This window comes from Hemitrygon akajei, chromosome 6 (genome assembly GCF_048418815.1).
Source record: "Hemitrygon akajei chromosome 6, sHemAka1.3, whole genome shotgun sequence".
In the NCBI taxonomy this organism is placed as follows: Eukaryota; Metazoa; Chordata; class Chondrichthyes; order Myliobatiformes; family Dasyatidae; genus Hemitrygon; species Hemitrygon akajei.
Genome location: NC_133129.1, coordinates 69,014,420 through 69,034,381, shown reverse-complemented (window position 1 = coordinate 69,034,381; position 19,962 = coordinate 69,014,420). Strand labels below are relative to the sequence as shown.

Sequence of the window (19,962 nt, the reverse complement as noted above, 5' to 3'; positions counted from 1 at the left end):
GTGGGAATGCTGAGATTAAAAACCTTCAATTCTATTGTCCACCATATGAATATGTGGGGTGTGTAGGCCACAATTGTATTTTATCAGTAAAACTGTCTTTTTAAAAAATACTCAGATTATAGCACAGAGGACAGAAAACAGGGTGGCATGGGACAGACCCTTCAGCCCATGATGTCTGTGCCACAATGCCAAATTAACTCTTCCCATCTACCTGTACATGGACTTCTCCCCTCCGTTTTCTGCCTGTTGCATGTGTCTATTGACATGCCTCTTAAACATTGCTATGGTACCTGCTTCTGCCTCCTCCACTGGTAGTACATTCCAGGGAACCTGCCCTCATGTACAAAAAACTTGCCATGTGAATTTATTTTGAGAGCTTTTCCTATTTCAGCATATTTGACATTTCCATCCTAGGAAAAAGACCATCTACCCCATCTCCGTGCCTGGAATAATGTTATATTGCTTGCAGATCCATAGGCGTTCTTATAAGAATTGTGTGCCATAAAATGGAAGTCACTGAAAGATTGCTATTTATACTCTGCTTCATATTTCTAAAAGAAATCAGGTATCCAGGGGTCAAACTTTAATGACTGGGAATCCAGAAGGGTGAAGTGGCATTGGAGGATGAAGTGACGTGGGAGGGTGGAATGGCGGGGGGGGGGGGGGGGGGAACGAAGTGGGAGTTCAGATACTTTGCTTCTAATGTGATCATATTGCAGCATATGTCGTACAGACCAGCAATTTCACAATCTTCATCCCAGCTCCGTGTTGGATGGATGTTCATCTAGATCTCGCTATCTACTGTTTACTCACTGTCTATTCAATATTGCATCTTGACCTTATTGAATTTATTTCCTACACCCTTCATATACATGAGTAAAATCTTTATGTTACATCTCCATCTAAATGTGCAATTTATAATAAATAGAACAATGTAACATAGAAATACACTCAAATCAGCATGAGTTAATCAGTCAGCTGGTCTGGTGGAAGAAGCTGTCCCGGAGCCTGTTGGTCCTGGCTTTTATGCTGCGGTACCATTTCCTGGATGGTAGCAGCTGGAATAGATTGTGGTTGGGGTGACTCAGGTCTCCAATGATCCTTTGGGGCCTTTTTTCACATCTATGTAAATGTCCTGAATCATGGTAAGTTTACAGCTACTGAGCTGTCTGCACCATTCTCTGCAGAATTCTGCGATTAAGGGAGGTACAGTTCCCATACCAGGCAGTGATGCAGCCAGTCAGGATGCTCTCAATTGTACCCCTGGAAAAAGTTCTTAGAATTTGGGGACCCACACCAAACTCCCTCAACCGTCTGAGGTGAAAGAGGCGCTGTTGTGCCTTTCTCACCACACAGCTGGTGTGTACAGACCACATGAGGTCCTCGGTGATGTAGAAGCCGAGGAACTTGAAGCTGTTTACCCTCTCAACTCCAGATCCATTGATGTGAATAGGGGTTAGCCCGTCTCCATTCCTCCTGTAATCCTCAACCAACTCCTTTGTTTTTGTGACATTGAGGGAGAGGTTTTCTTGACACCACTGTGTCAGAGAGATGACTACTTCCCTGTAGGTTACCTCGTTATTGTTTGAGATTAGACCAATCAATGTAGTGTCAGCAAATTTAATTAGCAGATTAGAGCTGTGGGTGGCGACACTGCCATGGGTATACAAGCAGTAAATGAGGGGACTTAGTACACAGCCCAGAGGGGCTCCTTTGTTGAGAGTCAGAGGGGCGGAGGTGAGGGAGCCCACTCTTATCATCTGCCGGCGACCTGACAGTTATTTGACACCAGAAGACATAAAAAGCAGTAGTATAACAGCACAAGAGTATTTATTGATTTTGGCAATGTTAAAGTGTCTGTATACACTTTCCCTCATCCATAAGCAATGTCTCATAGAAGACCAAGCATAATTTTATTATACACATCATGCAAGCACAATTCATATGGACATTCTTCATGGGGCCCACCAGTTTTCTCAAACATTTCTTAGATCCCCAGTTCTAAATGACATACACTGACACAGTGAATCCGATCCATCTTATGTTTATAAACTGCTTTTATGAACATATACTAAGAATGTACATCCTACTGTGCCCAATTAAGCAAACACTACAGGGTGCTCAATTGTAAGGCCAAATGAAATTGTCACAGAAATTACATTTCTTACTGACACCTTTAGCTTCAGAATAAAGATTTAACCTGGCAAAGGAGGCTGGAGTTATTTAACTCTGACCTGAGTAAATTAATCATCACCATTAATATAATTCAATTTAAAGTTAATTTGAAACTATACTAACCTACAGCAGTAAAATGGGCTTTTAATTAGGGTCTTATTTTTTTCTTTTTTTTGTTAACCAAGTCTCAGATTTTTCTTCCCATACAAACAATTCTGTTAAGAAGTTCTGAGAGACAGAACACAAGATTTAGTTATCAGTACAAAGTTTTACCAGTGAATGGCTGGAGTAGCATCAAGTATTTGCCCACACAGGGCATGGTACAGTGTTTATGGTTAGCAAAATAGTGCAATCATTCTTTATAGAAAACTTGAGAAAGGCCACTTTTCTACTTGGATGTGGCTGGCATCAATCGTTCCCCCTCAGCTCAGCTTGAAACTATTGAGAACTCAAGCAAGCAAAGCATCCTAGTGACATATTGGTCAATAAACAAACTGCCACATACTATACAATACAACACTAAGAACAACCCAATATCAATTTCTAGTCTTTGCTCTCACACAGCTACAGGATAACCATACTTAAATTATAATTTAACTCCTCATTGCAGATCATTCACCACACTGAGTAGGGTGATATTTGGTGGGATTGAAGCAGTCAGCCAATTCTCCTGTCTGGTGTACGAGATGCTCGACCACAATTTCTTCATTAGGATCAAACTGACCCATTTAATGGGCAGATGTAGACATCAAACCCTTAGCTTTTGAGACCCTGTCCATTCTATCAGTTTGCCTTTCTAAATATTTCAGACCTGTCAACGATTTTGCAATTCCCAACTTTGTTCAACTTTGTTCTGCATTTACCTTAATTACTGTAAAAGTGTCATTGACCACAGAAGCACATGATACATCTTACAATCTCCAGAAAAAATATTTATGTGAAGGAACAACATAATTCATCGCCTTTTGATGACCTGGCACATCTATGAAACACAAAAGACAGACCATTTCATTGTCAGTATCTCAGGACTGATGGAAAATTAGGGGAGGTCTGCTTACCCAGATTATCTGTTGGGAGCCTTCTTTTGAACTGCTTTACAGGATCAAAGTAAAATGAAAAGATTTGAAACTTGTTAGTTTGATGGATTTACTTAAAATATTAAGAATTTAAAAAAATTTACACACATATAGTGCAAACTGATCTTGCTTAGGGCAACAGAGGAGAAAGGTTGCCATTTATGAGCCCAGCATATATCCTACGTACTAAAACATACACTTCAATACAGCTCACCTTATGAATGCATTAGAAGATGTGTGACATAAATGGAATTAATGTATACTGTAAAGGGAAATGAGACATCTTGATTATCAGCTCCTTAGGGTCCTTAGAGATTTTATGCTTTTGCAAAACTTAAAAGGACTGCAAAATGCTTTGCAGTTTAGATGGTTAAACCCTGTCAAGTATGATATAGTGGTGAACTCTGGGAACAACCAAAATAATTCCTGTAACACCACTTCCATTTCACAGTACAAATGATGTTGCAGAAAACTCAAACTTGGCAGTAATAATTATATCATCAAAAACATTTTCTTCATCTTGTTTTTCCTCACTGCCCAAATTCTAGAAAAATGTTGCAATAGAAGTTCTGCAGCAGCATGGAAATAAGAAGTGCTAAATGTTTAGCTAGCTAAAGGGAAACAGCTGAAATCAGTTCTAGAAAGAACTGATATCTGAATGGCATTTTGGAGTGCACATTAATGTGCAATTATATTACAAATGCTGCCACAATGACAGTATTTAATGACATAAAATGGAGACACACTGCACCTTTGACAGCCAAGTGCTACCTCCTTCAGATTCAATATAATCTAATATCTCTTGTTGTAATTTATTTGACTAACACTTAACTTCACTAAAACTGGCACCAACTAAATTGATGTGCGCACCTCATAACCACACTTTCAACTCTGAACTACTGCTCGACAACCATATTCAATGTTTCATAACCAGAACCTTCAGCCTCTGTAATTTCCTGATTAACTGGAGGAATACACAGAGATATAATTTGCATCTTGTGCAGATATGAGAATCTGCAAAGCACTAACTGAACACACGCAAACCAACATCAGAAAATGGAATTCACCACACTCGCACCTCTTCTAAGCTGCAGGTACAGCGTTTGACTTATACTCTTAAACAGGCCAACCTGACAACATACGAAGCAAAACTTTAGGTCTAATGTATCCAAAATGATTAGCAAGAGTTTGGTTGTCAAGTCTTCAGCTGAACAGTAGGACTGTGCAGGTTTATGGGACACTTGCAAGGCGTTTCTTAAGAGTTGAAGCTTTATCTTTCAGTTCTGGCCTGTTGTCTGATTCCATGCTGGTTAGAGACTTAAGAATTATATCCCTCTTTTCAGGTGTCAAAGCTGCCCACTGATTAGTCTCTGGAAAAGAAAAGCGAACACAAGTTTTAAACAAGGAAATGGTTTAATGCATGGCCAAGATATGCATGGCCCTGGTAGCAGCAGAGATACCGAGGAGCAGATTAGGAGGCAGATTTTGGAAAGGTATAAAAATAACAGGGTTGTTATCATGGGTGACTTTAACTTCCCTAATATTGATTGGCACTTGATTAGTTCCAAGGGTTTAGATAGATAGATAGATACTTTATTCATCCCCATGGGGAAATTCAACTTTTTTTCCAATGTCCCATACACTTGTTGTAGCAAAACTAATTACATACAATACTTAACTCAGTAAAAAATATGATATGCATCTAAATCACTATCTCAAAAAGCATTAATAATAGCTTTTAAAAAGTTCTTAAGTCCTGGCGGTTGAATTGTAAAGCCTAATGGCATTGGGGAGTATTGACCTCTTCATCCTGTCTGAGGAGCATTGCATCGATAATCATCGATGGGGCAGAGTTTGTTAAGTGTGTCCAGGATGGATTCCTGTCACAGTATGTTGACAGGCCAACTAGGGGGAATGCCATACTAGATCTAGTATTAGGTAACAAACCTGGTCAGGTCACAGATCTGTCAGTGGGTGAGCATCTGGGGGACAGTGATCACTGCTCCCTGACCTTTAGCATTATCATGGAAAAAGATAGAATCAGAGAGGACAGGAACATTTTTAATTGGGTAATTGGGGAAGGGAAAATTATGAGGCTATAAGGCTAGAACTTGCGAGTGTGAAATGGGATAATGTTTTTGCAGGGAAATGTACTATGGACATGTGGTCGATGTTTAAGGATCTCTTGCAGGATGTTAGGGATAAATTTGTCCCAGTGAGGAAGATGAAGAATGGTAGGGTGAAGGAACCATGGGTGACAAGTGAAGTGGAGAATCTAGTCAGGTGGAAGAAGGCAGCATACATGAGGTTTAGGAAGCAAGGATCAGATGGGTCTATTGAGGAATATAGGGTAGCAAGAAAGGAGCTTAAGAAAGGGCTGAGAAGAGCAAGAAGGGGGCATGAGAAGGCCTTGGCGAGTAGGGTAAAGGAAAACCCCAAGGCATTCTTCAATTATGTGAAGAACAAAAGGATGACAGGAGTGAAGGTAGGACTGATTAGAGATAAAAGTGAGAAGATGTGCCTGGAGGCTGTGGAAGTGAGCAAGGTCCTCAATGAATACTTCTCTTCGGTATTCACCACTGAGAGGGAACTTGATGAGGGTGAGGACAATATGAGTGAGGCTGATGTTCTGGAGCATGTTTATATTAAGGGAGAGGAGGTGTTGGATGGATAAGTCCCCGGGGCCTGACGGAATATTCCTCAGGCTGCTCCACGAAGCAAGGGAAGAGATTGCTGAACCTCTGGCTAGGATCTTTATCTCCTCGTTGTCCACGGGAATGGTACCGGAGGATTGGAGGGAGGCAAATGTTTTCCCCTTGTTCAAAAAAGGTAGTAGGGTTAGTCCAGGTAATTGTAGACCAGTAAGCCTCACATCTGTGGTGGGAAAGCTGTTGGAAAAGATTCTTAGAGATAGGATCTATGGGCATTTAGAGAATCATGGTCTGATCAGGGACAGTCAGCATGGATTTGTGAAGGGCAGATCATGCCTAACAAGCCTGATAGAGTTCTTTGAGGAGGTGACCAGGCATATAGACGAGGGTGGTGCAGTGGATGTGATCTACATGGATTTTAGTAAGGCATTTGACAAGGTTCCACACAGTAGGCTTATTCAGAAAGTCAGAAGGCATGGGATCCAGGAAAGTTTGGCCAGGTGGATTCAGAATTGGCTTGCCTGCGGAAGGCAGAGGGTCGTGGTGGAGGGAGTACATTCAGATTGGAGGGTTGTGACTAGTGGTGGTGTCCCACAAGGATCTGTTCTGGGACCTCTACTTTTTGTGATTTTTATTAATGACCTGGATGAGGGAGTAGAAGGGTGGGTTGGCAAGTTTGCAGACGACACAAAGGTTGGTGGTGTTGTAGATAGTGTAGAGGATTGTCGCAGATTGCAGAGAGACATTGATAGGATGCAGAAGTGGGCTGAAAAGTGGCAGATGGAGTTCAACCCGGAGAAGTGTGAGGTGGTACACTTTGGAAGGACAAACTCCAAGGCAGAGTACAAAGTAAATGGCAGGATACTTGGTAGTGTGGAGGAGCAGAGGGATCTGGGGAACATGTCCACAGATCCCTGAAAGTTGCCTCACAGGTAGATAGGGTAGTTAAGAAAGCTTATGGGGTGTTAGCTTTCATAAATCGAGGGATAGAGTTTAAGAGACACGATGTAATGATGCAGCTCTATAAAACTCTACTTAGGCCACACTTGGGAGTACTGTGTCCAGTTCTGGTAGCCTCACTATAGGAAGGATGTGGAAGCATTGGAAAGGGTACAGAGGAGATTTACCAGGATGCTGCCTGGTTTAGAGAGTATGGATTATGATCAGAGATTAAGGGAGCTAGGGCTTTACTCTTTGGAGAGGAGGAGGATGAGAGGAGACATGATAGAGGTGTACAAGATAGTAAGAGGAATAGACAGAGTGGACAGCCAGTGCCTCTTCCCCAGGGCACCACTGCTCAGTACAAGAGGACATGGCTTTAAGGGGAGGGAAGTTCAAGGGGGATATCAGAGGAAGGTTTTTCACTCAGAGAGTGGTTGGTGCGTGGAATGCACTGCCTGAGTCAGTGGTGGAGGCAGATACACTAGTGAAATTTAAGAGACTACTAGACAGGTATATGGAGGAATTTAAGGAGGGGAGTCATATGGGAGGCAGGAGTTGAGGGTCGGCATAACATTGTGGGCTGAAGGGCCTGTAATGTGCTGTACTATTCTATGTTCTATAAGAAGAATGATGACCCACGAGCAACAAACACAAAAGGTTCTGTAGATGCTGGAAACCCTGAGCAAAACACAAAATGTTGGGAGGAACTGAGCAGGTCAGGCAACATCTATGGAGGTAAATAAACAGCTGATGTCTTGAGCCTAGACCTTTCATCAGGATCTTGAGTTCTTCTAGCAGTTTGCCTGTTGACTCGCAAGTAAACTGCCCAGAGGTTTGGTGATACTACACTTGAGATTGTGTACACAGTTTAGTCTTCATACCCAAGGAAGGTATGCAGTTACTGTTATATAGACTCACTCAGTTGACTCCTGTAATGAAAGGTTTATCTTATCCAGGGAGATAAGAAAGATTACTCTATGTAGGTTGGGTCAAAGAGGAACAATCTCAATTTAACTTGGTGGTTTCTGAAATACTTAACTGGGTAGAATACTCAGCTGTTGTTTTCTTGAGTGTTTAGAAATTGTAAGTAATCTCAGGATAAGGCTTGGCCAGTAGAGGAGAAATTTCCTTACTCAAAAGGATAACCAACTTTCTGAATTACCTAGCCCAGAGAGCACTGGATGCTCTGTTGGTTAAATGTAGTAAACGCTGCAAGAGAACGAAGTGTCAGATGTACTGCACAGGATCAGTTATGAACTTAACTTCAAAACAGGCTGGAGGAGCATGTGGCCTCCCATCCATTTCTAAATCTTAAGATGTTTAGCATTCTAGTAACAATGAGGGATTCCCTCTGGCAACAGGAAAACCTGATCTTTGGGAGAATTTTGACCGTCTGTTAAATCCATTATGATTTAGCACTTAACATGCATTCTATGAACAAGAATCAGCTCCACGAATGGACGTTACAGAAGTTCATGACATACAAAACCTAATTAGCTGAGCCAATGTGAGGAAAATGGTTGTGTTGAACAAGTTTCTAACGTGATTTGACAAAAGCTAGTAAGCTGGCAAGTTAGGAAAATTTTATTTATTAATTTAGTAAACTTTAATGGAAATGTGTTTCTCTAGGCCAAGAACACTCGTGAAGGGTAGCATGGGCTGCATTAACCATTTGTAATCAACTATTTACGAAGTAATAGGCACTAAACTAGGAAGGAAGTGTTTTTTAAGAAAATATAAACAAATATTTGAGTGGAAGACTCAGCCAGAGCTCTCCAGATTATGTGCATTAACAGTGGATTGTGAGAGCATCATACCATCGTTAGGTGGCTTCAGACAATAAATCGTTTCCAATAACAAGCAGTGTTGTGTAGGTAACTTTTATTTACATACCGTCAAGTTTTTTAAAGAGGAGTTCTAATACTGATAAAGCTTCCGTTCGTACTGAAGAGTAGCTCTTGTTTTCTGAAAAGAAATGTTAAAACCTGTGAGTTTATGTTTAAACTGTTCTCCAAACCATACAATAATCTCATCTTTTACATTGACTCACCTAATGGAAAGGTGAGTGCAGAGCAAGTGTCTTTCAAGATCTCAGATAATGCATTTGTGTCTTTGTTGTCTTGGCTGAGGAGCAGTAAGCTGCAGGAACAAATGACGTCCTTTATTACCAAGTCTTATAAAATCCACTGGTCAGGTTGCAGACACAAAATGTCATTACTTTACTTACCCCTGGAAGTAGGTGTTCATTGCTTGGAGCACTCCCAGTTGAACTTTCCATGTACTTAGCTTTAACCTTTCACACATTAAATGACACAATTCTACATGGTACCGAGCTGCAGAAGAGACAAATAACATCTTTATTATCAAATCATCAAAATGTCACCATACAGTATATACTTTGGACTCAATAATAAAGCTCAGAGCAATGCATTTTCCACCCATGAGAAGTGATATCTACAGCAACCCACAAAGAATTATGTGCAAAGAAAAATATACAGTACTGTGCAAAAGTCTTAGGCACATGTATATAGCTAGGATGCCTAAGAATTTTGCACAATACTGTGGCAATTTTATGTATTGCACTGTACCGCTGCCGCAAGAAAAAGCAAATTTTATGACACATGTGAGTGCCATTCCTGTGTAGCTTTAGCTTTATGCTTGGGGTCATTGCCTTGTTGGAAAACAATTCTTCTCCCAAGTCACAGTTCTCTTGCACACTGCACCATTTTTCTTCCAGGATTTCCCTGCATTCATTTTACCCTCTACCTTCAGAAGCCTTCCAGGGCCTGCTGCAGTGAAGCATCCCACAGCATGGTGCAGGCACCACTATGCTTCATGGTAGGGATGGTGTGTTTTGATTATGCACGGTGTTTGGCTTATGCCAAACAGAGCATTTACTCTAATGGCCAACAAGCTCAATTTTGGTTTTATCAGACTGTAGAACCTCCTTCCAGCTGACTTAAGTCTCCACATGCCTTGTGGCAAACTCTGGCCAAGATTTCATGTGAGAACTTTTCCAAAAGTGACCACACACAGTGATCTCCATTTAACTAATTATATGACTACTAAAACCAATTGGCGGCGCCAGTGATGATTTGGTGAGGCATATTAATGGGGGTGAACACTTATGCAACCAATTAGAAACACAGAAAACCTACAGCACAATACAGGCCCTTCGGCCCACAATGCTGTCCTTACCTTAAGTTCTGGGAGTCTCTTAAAAGACCCTATCGTATCTGCCTCCACCACTGTCGCTAGCAGCCCATTCCATGCACTCACCACTCTGAGTAAAAAAACTTACCCTGACATCTCCTCTATATTTACTTCCAAGCATCTTAAAACTGTTCCCTCTTATGCTAGTCATTTCAGCCCTGGGAAAAAGCCTCTGACTATCCACATGATCAATGCCTCTCATCATCTTGTACACCTCTATCAGGTCACCTCTCATTCTCTGTTGCTCCACGGAGAAAAGGCAGAGTTCACTCAACCTATTCTCATAAGGCATGCTCCCCAATCCTGGCAACATCCTTGTAAATCTACTCTGCACCCTTTCTATGGCTTCCAAATCCTTCCTGTAGTGAGGCAACCAGAACTGAGCACAGTACTCCAAGTGGGGTCTGACCAGGGTCCTATATAGCTGCAACATTACCTCTTGGTTCTTAAACTCAATCCCACGACTGATGAAGGCTAATGCACCGTATGCCTTCTTAATCACAGAGTCAACCTGCGCAGCAGCTTTGAGTGTCCTATGGCCTCTGACCCCTGACCCAAGATTCCTCTGATCCTCCACATGCCAAGAGTCTTACCATTAATACTATATTATGCCATCATATTTGATCTACCAAAATGAACCACCTCACACTTACCTGAGTTGAACTCCATCTGTCACTTCTCAGCCCAGTTTTGCATCCTATCAATGTCCCACTGTAACCTCTGACAGCCCTCCACGCTATCCACAACACCTCCAACCTTTGTGTCATCAGCAAACTTACTAATTCATCCCTTCACTTCCTCATCCAGGTTATTTACAAAAATCATGAAGAGTAGTGGTCCCAGAACAGATCACCGAGGCACACCACTGGTCATCGGCCTCCATGCAGAATATGACCCGTCTACAACCACTCTTTGCCTTCTTGGGCAAGCCAGTTCTGGATCCACAAAGCAATGTCCCCTTGGATCCCATGCCTCCTTACTTTCTGAATAAGCCTCGCATGGGGTACCTTATCAAACGCGTTGCTGAAATCCATATTCACTACATCTATTGCTCTACCTTCATCAATGTGTTTAGTCACATCCTCAAAAAATTCAATCAGGCTAGTAAGGCACAACCTGCCTTTGACAAAACCATGCTGACTATTTCTAATCATATTATGCTTCTCCAAATGTTCATAAATCCTGCCTCTCATTACCAACCATTTAAGTAAGACTCACCGGTCTATAATTTCCTGGGCTATCTCTACTCCCTTTCTTGAATAAGGGAACAACATCTGCAACCCTCCAATCCTCTGGGGCCTCTCCCATCCCCATTGATGATGCAAAGATCATCGCCAGAGGCTCAGTAATCCCATCCCTCGCCTCCCACAGTAGCCTAGGGTATATCTCGTCCTGTTCCGGTGACTTATCCAACTTGATGGTTTCCAAAAGCTCCAGCACACCCTCTTCCTTAATATCTACATGCTCAAGCTTTTCAGTCTGCTGCAAGTCATCCCTACCATCACCAAGATCCTTTTCCGTAGTGAATACTGAAGTATTCACTAAGTACGTCAACTCTTTAATGTTTTATATTTGTAATTAATTTAGATCGCTTTGTACAGATCTATTTTCACTTTGACATGAGTCTTTTTCTGTTGATTAGTGTCAAAAAAAAAGCAGAATTAAATCCACTATAATTCAATGTTGTAAAACAATAAAAATGAAACTTCCAAGGGGGGGTGAATACTTTTTATAGGCACTGTACATGTACAGTACTCAAGGCTTTTGCACAGTACAATGACCAGAGATGTCAATTAAATGAACAAATGACCAGAGATGTCGATTAAAGCGTGGCACGTTTAGATTAAAATCTTCATTGTAACTAGGGTCATGGAAATTTTTAATGGAAAAACTGAATTAAAAATGGTAAAGAGGCAACAGAGAAAACGATTGCATGGATGAAATGAACACTAGATTAAATAACCGTGTCTTTTTTCTAAAACAGCATTTTAATGCCCTACATAGGCTGTCGCCCACGGTTGTCACTGAAGTACAATTGATTCTACTGCACAGATTACTTGCAAATTGTTGGAACATTGGAGAGGATGTCTGCTGAGTGGGGGTATCCAGAACTAGAGGACACAACCTCAAAACTGAGAGGCGACCCTTTAGAACAGGGATAAGGAGGAAATTTTTTAGCCTGAGTGTAGTGAATCTGTGGAACGCTTTGCCACAGACTGCAATGGAGGTTAAGTCTGTGGGTATATTTAAGGCGAGTGTTGATCGTTTCCTGATTGGTCAGGGCATCAAAGGATATGACGAGAAGGCAGGTGTATGGGGTTGAGTGCGATCTGGGATCAGCCATGTTGGAATGGCGGAGTGAATTCAATGGGCTGAATGGCCTTATTCTGCTCCTATGTCTTATGGTCTTATTTCTTACTCTTGAAAGTGGCAATTGAGCATTCAGGAAGTGAGAGAGCATTATCTAATTCACTGAAATAACTTACCCTGTGTTTCTAAAGTTCTGGGCCAGGCTTTCCCAAGAGTATCAAAAGCACAAAGCAGATATTCCATCCGTAGTTCTTTCTCTCTCTCCCCCTCCTCTTCCTCATCATCATCTTTTCTGGATGATCCTGTTGCTGTACTCTGAAGTAGAGAATCCAATGTTCAATAATATCTTCTAAGGCTTTTGCTTTTTAGCTTTAAGAGGTTTGACCAGTAGTTATATAAATTCGATTCAAACCACCCAAAGTGGTTAACATTCTGAAACTACTGAGATGTATATTTGGACAAAGTATTGTAAGCTGGTGTCCTCACATCACATTACAGAAATTATATATGTAATGGCCAGGTGTACGTTAGTTTTAAGAAACTGAGAAGCACCCAATAATTTGTTTCTTATTTCATATTTTACTGTTTTTATGAGGAGCACAAGTTAGAAGATGATAGGTGAAGCCAGGTGAGCGTCACATATCACCTTCTATCTTGTACCCCTCACCCGGCTCCATCTATCACCTTCTAGCTTGTACCCCTCAGCCGGCTCCATCTATCACCTTCTAGCTTGTACTCCTTCCCTGATGAAGGGTTACAGCCTGAAATGTCGACTCTTTATTCCTTTCAACACATGCTGCATAACCTGTTAAGTTCCTCCAGCATTTTCTATGTGTTGTTCTGGATTTCCAGCATCGGCAGAATCTCTTGTGTTTATGATTCTCCCTTTTACTCCCTGTCTTGAAAAGATAAGGGTCTACAGATTCCCAGTTGGAAAAGGCCTGCATGGACATTGAATAAACAGTTGGAGGACAGGTCCTACCATTAGAAAAGTGTACAGGGGCTCTTTGAAGTTAGCTAATTTCCTTTCAAGAATTGCTAGTATCTTAAATAAATTTCAAAACTACAAGGATCTGGCAACCACAAAATCTTTACATCATTAAAAAGTTAGCAAACTACCACTGGATCTGCTCAAGTCCACTTGCAATATTAATTTTACCTTTTTGATAACAGGGAATAGAATATCCACCATATCCTGGAAACAATCTTCTTTTGTTGCTTGCAGAATGTTTGCAATACTTTTGAGAGCAACCATTTTGTACCGAAGATTTTCTTTGTGGCATTCTTTTAGCATAACCTGAATAATGGTGTCTATACTAGGCTGGCCAGGCACTGATTTCTGCAATTCTGCACTAGGGACAAAAGTCAAAAGATAAAAACAAAGTCACAATGAAGACAGAAAAAAGACCCTTTGTTAAATATATATAGTCGTTATATATTGAGAGTGATACTATTTTTCGTGATACTTAAAAGGCTGCAATTTTTATTTTTATTGTTCTGCTGAATTACTTACTACAATTATACAAGAATGACCTATTGTGTTTGTTGTTGATGCTTACCTGCATGTAGTCACGACAGTGTCAACAGCTTTCAATAATTCTTCCTGAAAGAAGAACAAATTTTTGCTATGACAGCATTTTGGACTCTCTACCTTCCTCCATCCCTCTCTCAATGACTCTAATTGTGAAAATAACATTTCAAATGAGGAATACAGTTCAGAACATTGTTGATTGCTTCCACTATTTTCTGCTTTTGTTTCCGATTTTAAGCATCCACAATTAAAAAAAAAAATTTCATCTTTAAAAAGACTATCTGAAGTTTGAACACATTTTCCCCTACTTTGCAATTCCAAAATATTTTAGGTTTATTTAGGTTCATTGAGTTTACAACCATGCAGATTCTAAAGATATCACTTATGATTCCCTTTTGGCAAGCTGAACAAAAACAAGCATTCCTAACAACTAAAGGTTAATCCCATACTCCTCTGGCATCACCTTTGCATTAATTTCTGATCCTCTCTCAGAGACCTACGGTGGATGTAGAACCCAGTTGGGAGGGTGGATCTAACCATTCCTATATAATTCAGATGATCTTTTATGAAGGAGGCTGTAGATGTGAAATCTAAACTCCAACTATACAATGTGAGGCAAAATTGCAAAGACACATAAAGAAGAAACATTTTAAAAGCACCAATAATGGAAAATGCAGTTCTACAATGACTCTAACACATAAAACTAAATAGAAATGGAAATAGATAGCAATTTAAAAAAATCTGTCATGTTTATCAACAGAAGAAAGGGAAAAGAGAATATGATGAAACACACACAAAATGCTGGAGGAACTCAACAGGCCAGGCAGCGTCTACGGAAAAAAGTACAATCGATGTTTTGGGCTGAGACCCTTCGGCATTACTGAAGGGTCTTGGCCTGAAACGTTAACTGTACTTTTGTTTATAGATGCTGCCTAGCCTGCTGATTTCCTCCAGCATGTTGAGTGTGTTGCTTGGATTTCCAGCATCTGCAGATTTCTCTTGTTAGTGAGAGAATATGATGATATTGATTAAAAAAAGTTACCATATCTAGTTCTTAAAACAAGTATGTCCCTACAGTTTTCCTTTTTACTAGTTCCTACTAATTTACTTCTGCAATGCAATATGAAACATGATGTCTCACCTTTCCTGTCCAAGTTCGACCTGCTATTCCCTGTAAAAGTGCATTCAGTATCATCCCCAAGTGTGGTGGAACCAATGAACCTGTCTGCTGCTTAGCAATGGATGCCATAGCTGTTGCTCCTTGTGCTTTCATCTTCCATGATTGGGACTGCAGTGCCTTTTGCGTAATAGCAATCAATTCCTGCATGTACAGTCGTATTCCACCAAAGCTACCTGTTGTAAAAGCATAAATATTAACCTATCAATGCCAACTGAAAACAGATCAATTAGTTTTCTTAAAGAGACCACGTTATTCAAAATTTATTTCACCTGCTTTAAGATATAGACATATTTATCTACCAACGAAATTGATGATTTCAGTATGATTCAAAATTCAGTGTTTCTGGTTGTGCATGACTGACATAACAAGCTGATGGTTCAATAACACATACTACACAGAAAACCCATTTATACTTTGCATGTTGAAACATCAAGCCAGTCTGTATCAGGTATTCAGCTACCTGTTCTAGAGTTCCGTCCTATTCTCTCACCTTGGCAGGGAGGGAGGTGGGGGGAAGCCCATGGTAAAGACAGGAGGTGAGGGAGACACAGAAACTGAGGGATGAAGCATGAAAAGAAGGGGAAAAGAGAGAGGCAAAGAACGAGTTAAGGGAAATGTGATCAGAGGGATGATAAGCGGATTAAGCAGAAACAAATAGAAAAAAAAATCAGATATTGAAAATGGACACTGAGGAAAAGTACAAAAAAAGTTAAAAGGAGAAATTGGGAGAAAAAAGTGCACAAAAGAATGGAGTGGAGAATGTAGAAGAATGTTTTAAAAATATTATTTTTTCTGAATTATCCAGGAAAAACATGACACAGTGACTGTAAAACTCCAATACAGATTCAGAAACTGAGTAAACAGGATTTAACTAGTTCTTGGCACTTTGAGACGTTATCTGATTTTTTTCCATGCAGCACACTCCATAAGACCCTTAAGACATAGGAGCAGAACTAGGCCATCTGGCCCATCGAGTCCGCTCATCATAGAAACATAGAAAACCTACAGCACAATACAGGCCCTTTGGCCCACAAAGCAATGCCAAACATGTCCTAACCTTAGGAATTACCCAGGGTTACCTACAACCCTCAATTTTTCTAAGCTCCATGTACCTATCCAGGAGTCTCCTAAAAGACCCTATCATATCTGTCTCCACCACTGTCGCCAGCAGCCCATTCCACGCACTCACCACTCTCTGTGTAAAGAAAACTTACCCCTGACATCTCCTCTGTCCCTACTTACAAGCACCTTAAAACTGTGTCCTCTTGTGCTAGCCATTTTGCCCTGGGAAAAGGCCTCTGACTATCCACACGATCAATACCTCTCCTCATCTTATACAGCTCTATCAGGTCACCTCTCATCCTCCGTCGCTTCAAGGAGAAAAGGCCAAGTTCACTCAACCCATTCTAAGGCATGCTCCCCAATCCAGGCAACATCCTTGTAAATCTCCTCTGCACCTTTTCTATAGGTTTCCACATCCTTACTGTAGTTAGGCGACCAGAACAGAGCACAGTACAGGCAGTCCCCAGGTTATGTATGAGTTACGTTCCTGAGTCCGTCTTTAAGTCGGATTTGTATGTAAGTCGGAACGGGTACATCGGTATTATTTAGCATCAGTTCGACAAATGTTTGTCTTAGTATATAGTATCTATTTTACCTTTCTATGCGTATAAAACATTTAAGAACCATATGTATTCCAATAACTAAACCACTGCGTTGCTTAGTAGTAATTGTAGCTTTCATCGGGGCAAGGCCTTTCACATGCTCCATTATTCTCACTTTATCCGTTATCCTTTAAAATTGTTCCGATCGTTGACCGACTGTAGCCTAACGCTTTTCCAATGACCAATGGCGTTTCACCTCTTTCCAAACGCTTTATTATTTCCACTTAATTTTCAATCGCGATCACTTCTCGTCAATGGAACAGAAACACTGCAGGCGATGGGTCCCGAGCTCCACCGGCTCCCAAGGTCCGCTGGGTCCTAAGGACCACCGCACTGAGACAGGCTAAATGGGACAAGTGGAGGCTGTGCTGGGTTTGGGTATTTGATCACCCACAATATTCCGCGTGGGAATTTAAACTGGAGGTGGCAGTGTTTTTTTTTTACAAGGTCGAGTTGCGAGCTTGATATCAACCCGGCACGGATGGTACGGGAGTCACTGGATCAACATCAACCCGGCACGGGAGCGGTCTGTCACTGGATTGAACTCGGGAACCCCAGCGCTGATCTCACTGCGCCATCAACCGACTGGAATGGGGTGGGTGGGGTCAGGGTGAATCTTACTAAGAAAAGTTTAAGCCAATTACAAAGTTAAACACTCAACACAGTGTCAACGGCAACGACTTAAAATGGCGGACGGCATCACGATCCGACTTAAAATGCCGGATGGCATTTTCCTTTCTCGGTTCATAAGTACGAGTTGTCTGTAAGTCGGATGTTCGTTACTCAGGGACTACCTGTACTCCAAGTGGGGTCTGGCCAGGGTCCTATATAGCTGCAACATTACCTCTTGGCTCCTAAATTAAATTTCACAACTGATGAAGGCCAATGCACCGTATGCCTTCTACCATTACTACTATATTCTGCCATCATACTTGTCCTACCAAAATGAACCACCTCACACTTATCTGGGTTGAACTCCATCTGCCACTTCTCAGCCCAGTTTTGCATCCTATCAATGTCCCGCTGTAACCTCTGACAGCCCTCCACACTATCCACACACCGCCAACCTTTGTGTCATCAGTAAATTTACTAACCCATCCCTCCACTACCTCATCCAAGTCATTCATAAAAATCACGAAGAGTAGGGTTCCCAGAACAGATCCCTGAGGCACACCATTGGTCACCGACCTCCATGCAGAATATGACCCGTCTACAACCACTCTTTGCCTTCTGTGGGCTTGCCAGTTCTGGATCGACAAAGTAAGGTCCCCTTCGATCCCATGCCTCCTTACTTTCTCAATTAGCCTTGCATGGGGTACCTTATCAAATGCCTTGCTGAAATCCATATACACTACACCTACTGCTCTATCTCCATCAATGTGTTTAGTCACATCCTCAAAAAATTCAATCAGGCTTGTAAGGAACGACCTGCCTTTGGCAAAGCCTTTCTATAGGGGCGCAAATAAGAGCATCCTGACTGGCTGCATCACTGCCTGGTATGGGAACTGTACTTCCCTCAATCGCAGGACTCTGCAGAGAGTGGTGCGGACAGCCCAGCGCATCTGTACATGTGAACTTCCCACTATTCAAGACACTTACAAAAACAGGTGTGTAAAAATGTCCGGAAGGATTATTGGCGACCCGAGTCAGCCCAACCACAAACTGTTTCAACTGCTACCATCCAGGAATCTAGTGATTCTTGAAAGTTCATTATTAATGCCTCCACAACCTCTTCAGTACCCTGAGGTGTAATCCATCTGGTACAGATGATTTATCTACTGCAGATCTTTCAGCTTCCTAAGCACCCCTCTGTGGCAACAGCACTCACTTCTGCCCTTGGCACTCTTGAACTTCTGGCATACCACTTGTGCCTTCCACAGTGAAGACTGATACAAAATACTTATTCAGTTTATCCGCCATTTCCTTGTCCCCCATTACTACTGCTCCAGTGCCATTTTCCATTTTCCAGCGGTCCGATATCTGCTCTTGCCTCTCTTTTATTCTTTACATATCTGAAAAACTTTTGGTATCCTCTTTGATATTGTTGGCTAGCTTACATTCATGTTTCATCTCCCTCCACCCCTCCCCATGTTATTTAGTTACCATCTGTTGTTTTTAAAAGTTTTCCAATCCTCTAACTTCACACTAATCTTTGCTCCATTATATGCCCTCTCTTTTGCTTTTACGTTGGCTTTGAATTTCCTTGTTAGTCACGGTTGAGTCATCCTGCCTTTAGAATACCTCTTATTTTGGCACATATCTATCCTATGGCTTCCAAATTACTCCCAGAAACTCCAGCCATTGATGCTCTGCTGTCATCCCAGCTCGTATCCCCTTTCTATTAACATTGGCGAGCTCCTCTCTCATGCCTCCGTAATTTCCTTTACTCCACTGTAATATTGATACAACTGACTTTAGCTTCTTCTCAAATTGCAGGGTGAATTCTATCATATTATGATCGTTGCCTCCTAAGGGTTCCTTTACCTTAAACTCCCTAATCAAATCCAGTTCATTGCACAACACTCAATCGAGAATAGCTGATCCCCTAGTGAGTTCAGCCACAACTATTTCCTATGAATAATTTTGGAGTTTCCAATATTCATTTATTAAATTGGCTTCCATTTTTTGTTAATAAATAAGAATTGTGATTTCAATGAAGACAAAGGAATAAGTATGAACAAGCATTTGAAAGTGCAATAATGATTATGATTAAGAGTGAGAAAAATAAAATCTGTTTTATGAGAAAGGATACCATTCCTGTAGGCCTTGATTGAGGTAATTATCCAACTACTAAATTTGACCACTGTTAAATTTTCTATAGTTCAAACAGTTTTAAACTTGCAGAGGTAACATTTTTACCTACCAGGTACGTTCTCCTGCCATACTTCCATCCACAGCTCAGAGTCGCTGTTTTCCCCCTTATCTTCACCTGGGATTTCATGCATTCCAAGAAATGCGAGGGGTAAGGCCAGGGCTGCATGTTGCTTGATTATATCAGGGCTGTGCCGCCCAATGGCACTTACAGTTAGTACACAAGCTGACTGATAGATAGACTCTGAAAAATTAAAAGGCAAACTAATTTCTATAACCAGTTAAATAGGCCATGAGGTTTATTTAGCAAATAAGATACAAACACAGTATGGAAAACTCCCAAATGTTTCATGCTCTTTGAATACTGAGATAAATTCCACTTTTAAATTATCCATTTTTATGACAGCTC

General features: G+C 41.2%; 1 protein-coding gene across 1 annotated transcript in view; it reads right to left on the bottom strand.

The window, feature by feature from the left end:
* Positions 1 to 1,811: 1,811 nt before the first annotated feature.
* Positions 1,812 to 19,962, bottom strand: part of ecpas (Ecm29 proteasome adaptor and scaffold) — a 142,561-nt gene continuing 124,410 nt past the window's right edge. The window contains exons 41-49 of the mRNA XM_073048596.1: positions 19,606 to 19,797; positions 15,040 to 15,251; positions 13,927 to 13,970; positions 13,527 to 13,719; positions 12,544 to 12,682; positions 9,072 to 9,177; positions 8,895 to 8,983; positions 8,738 to 8,809; positions 1,812 to 4,621 (exon numbers count right to left, since the gene is read on the bottom strand). Coding sequence (XP_072904697.1) covers positions 4,482 to 4,621; positions 8,738 to 8,809; positions 8,895 to 8,983; positions 9,072 to 9,177; positions 12,544 to 12,682; positions 13,527 to 13,719; positions 13,927 to 13,970; positions 15,040 to 15,251; positions 19,606 to 19,797 — 1,187 coding nt within the window. The 3' untranslated portion in view covers positions 1,812 to 4,481. The remainder of the gene's footprint in view (positions 4,622 to 8,737; positions 8,810 to 8,894; positions 8,984 to 9,071; positions 9,178 to 12,543; positions 12,683 to 13,526; positions 13,720 to 13,926; positions 13,971 to 15,039; positions 15,252 to 19,605; positions 19,798 to 19,962) is intronic.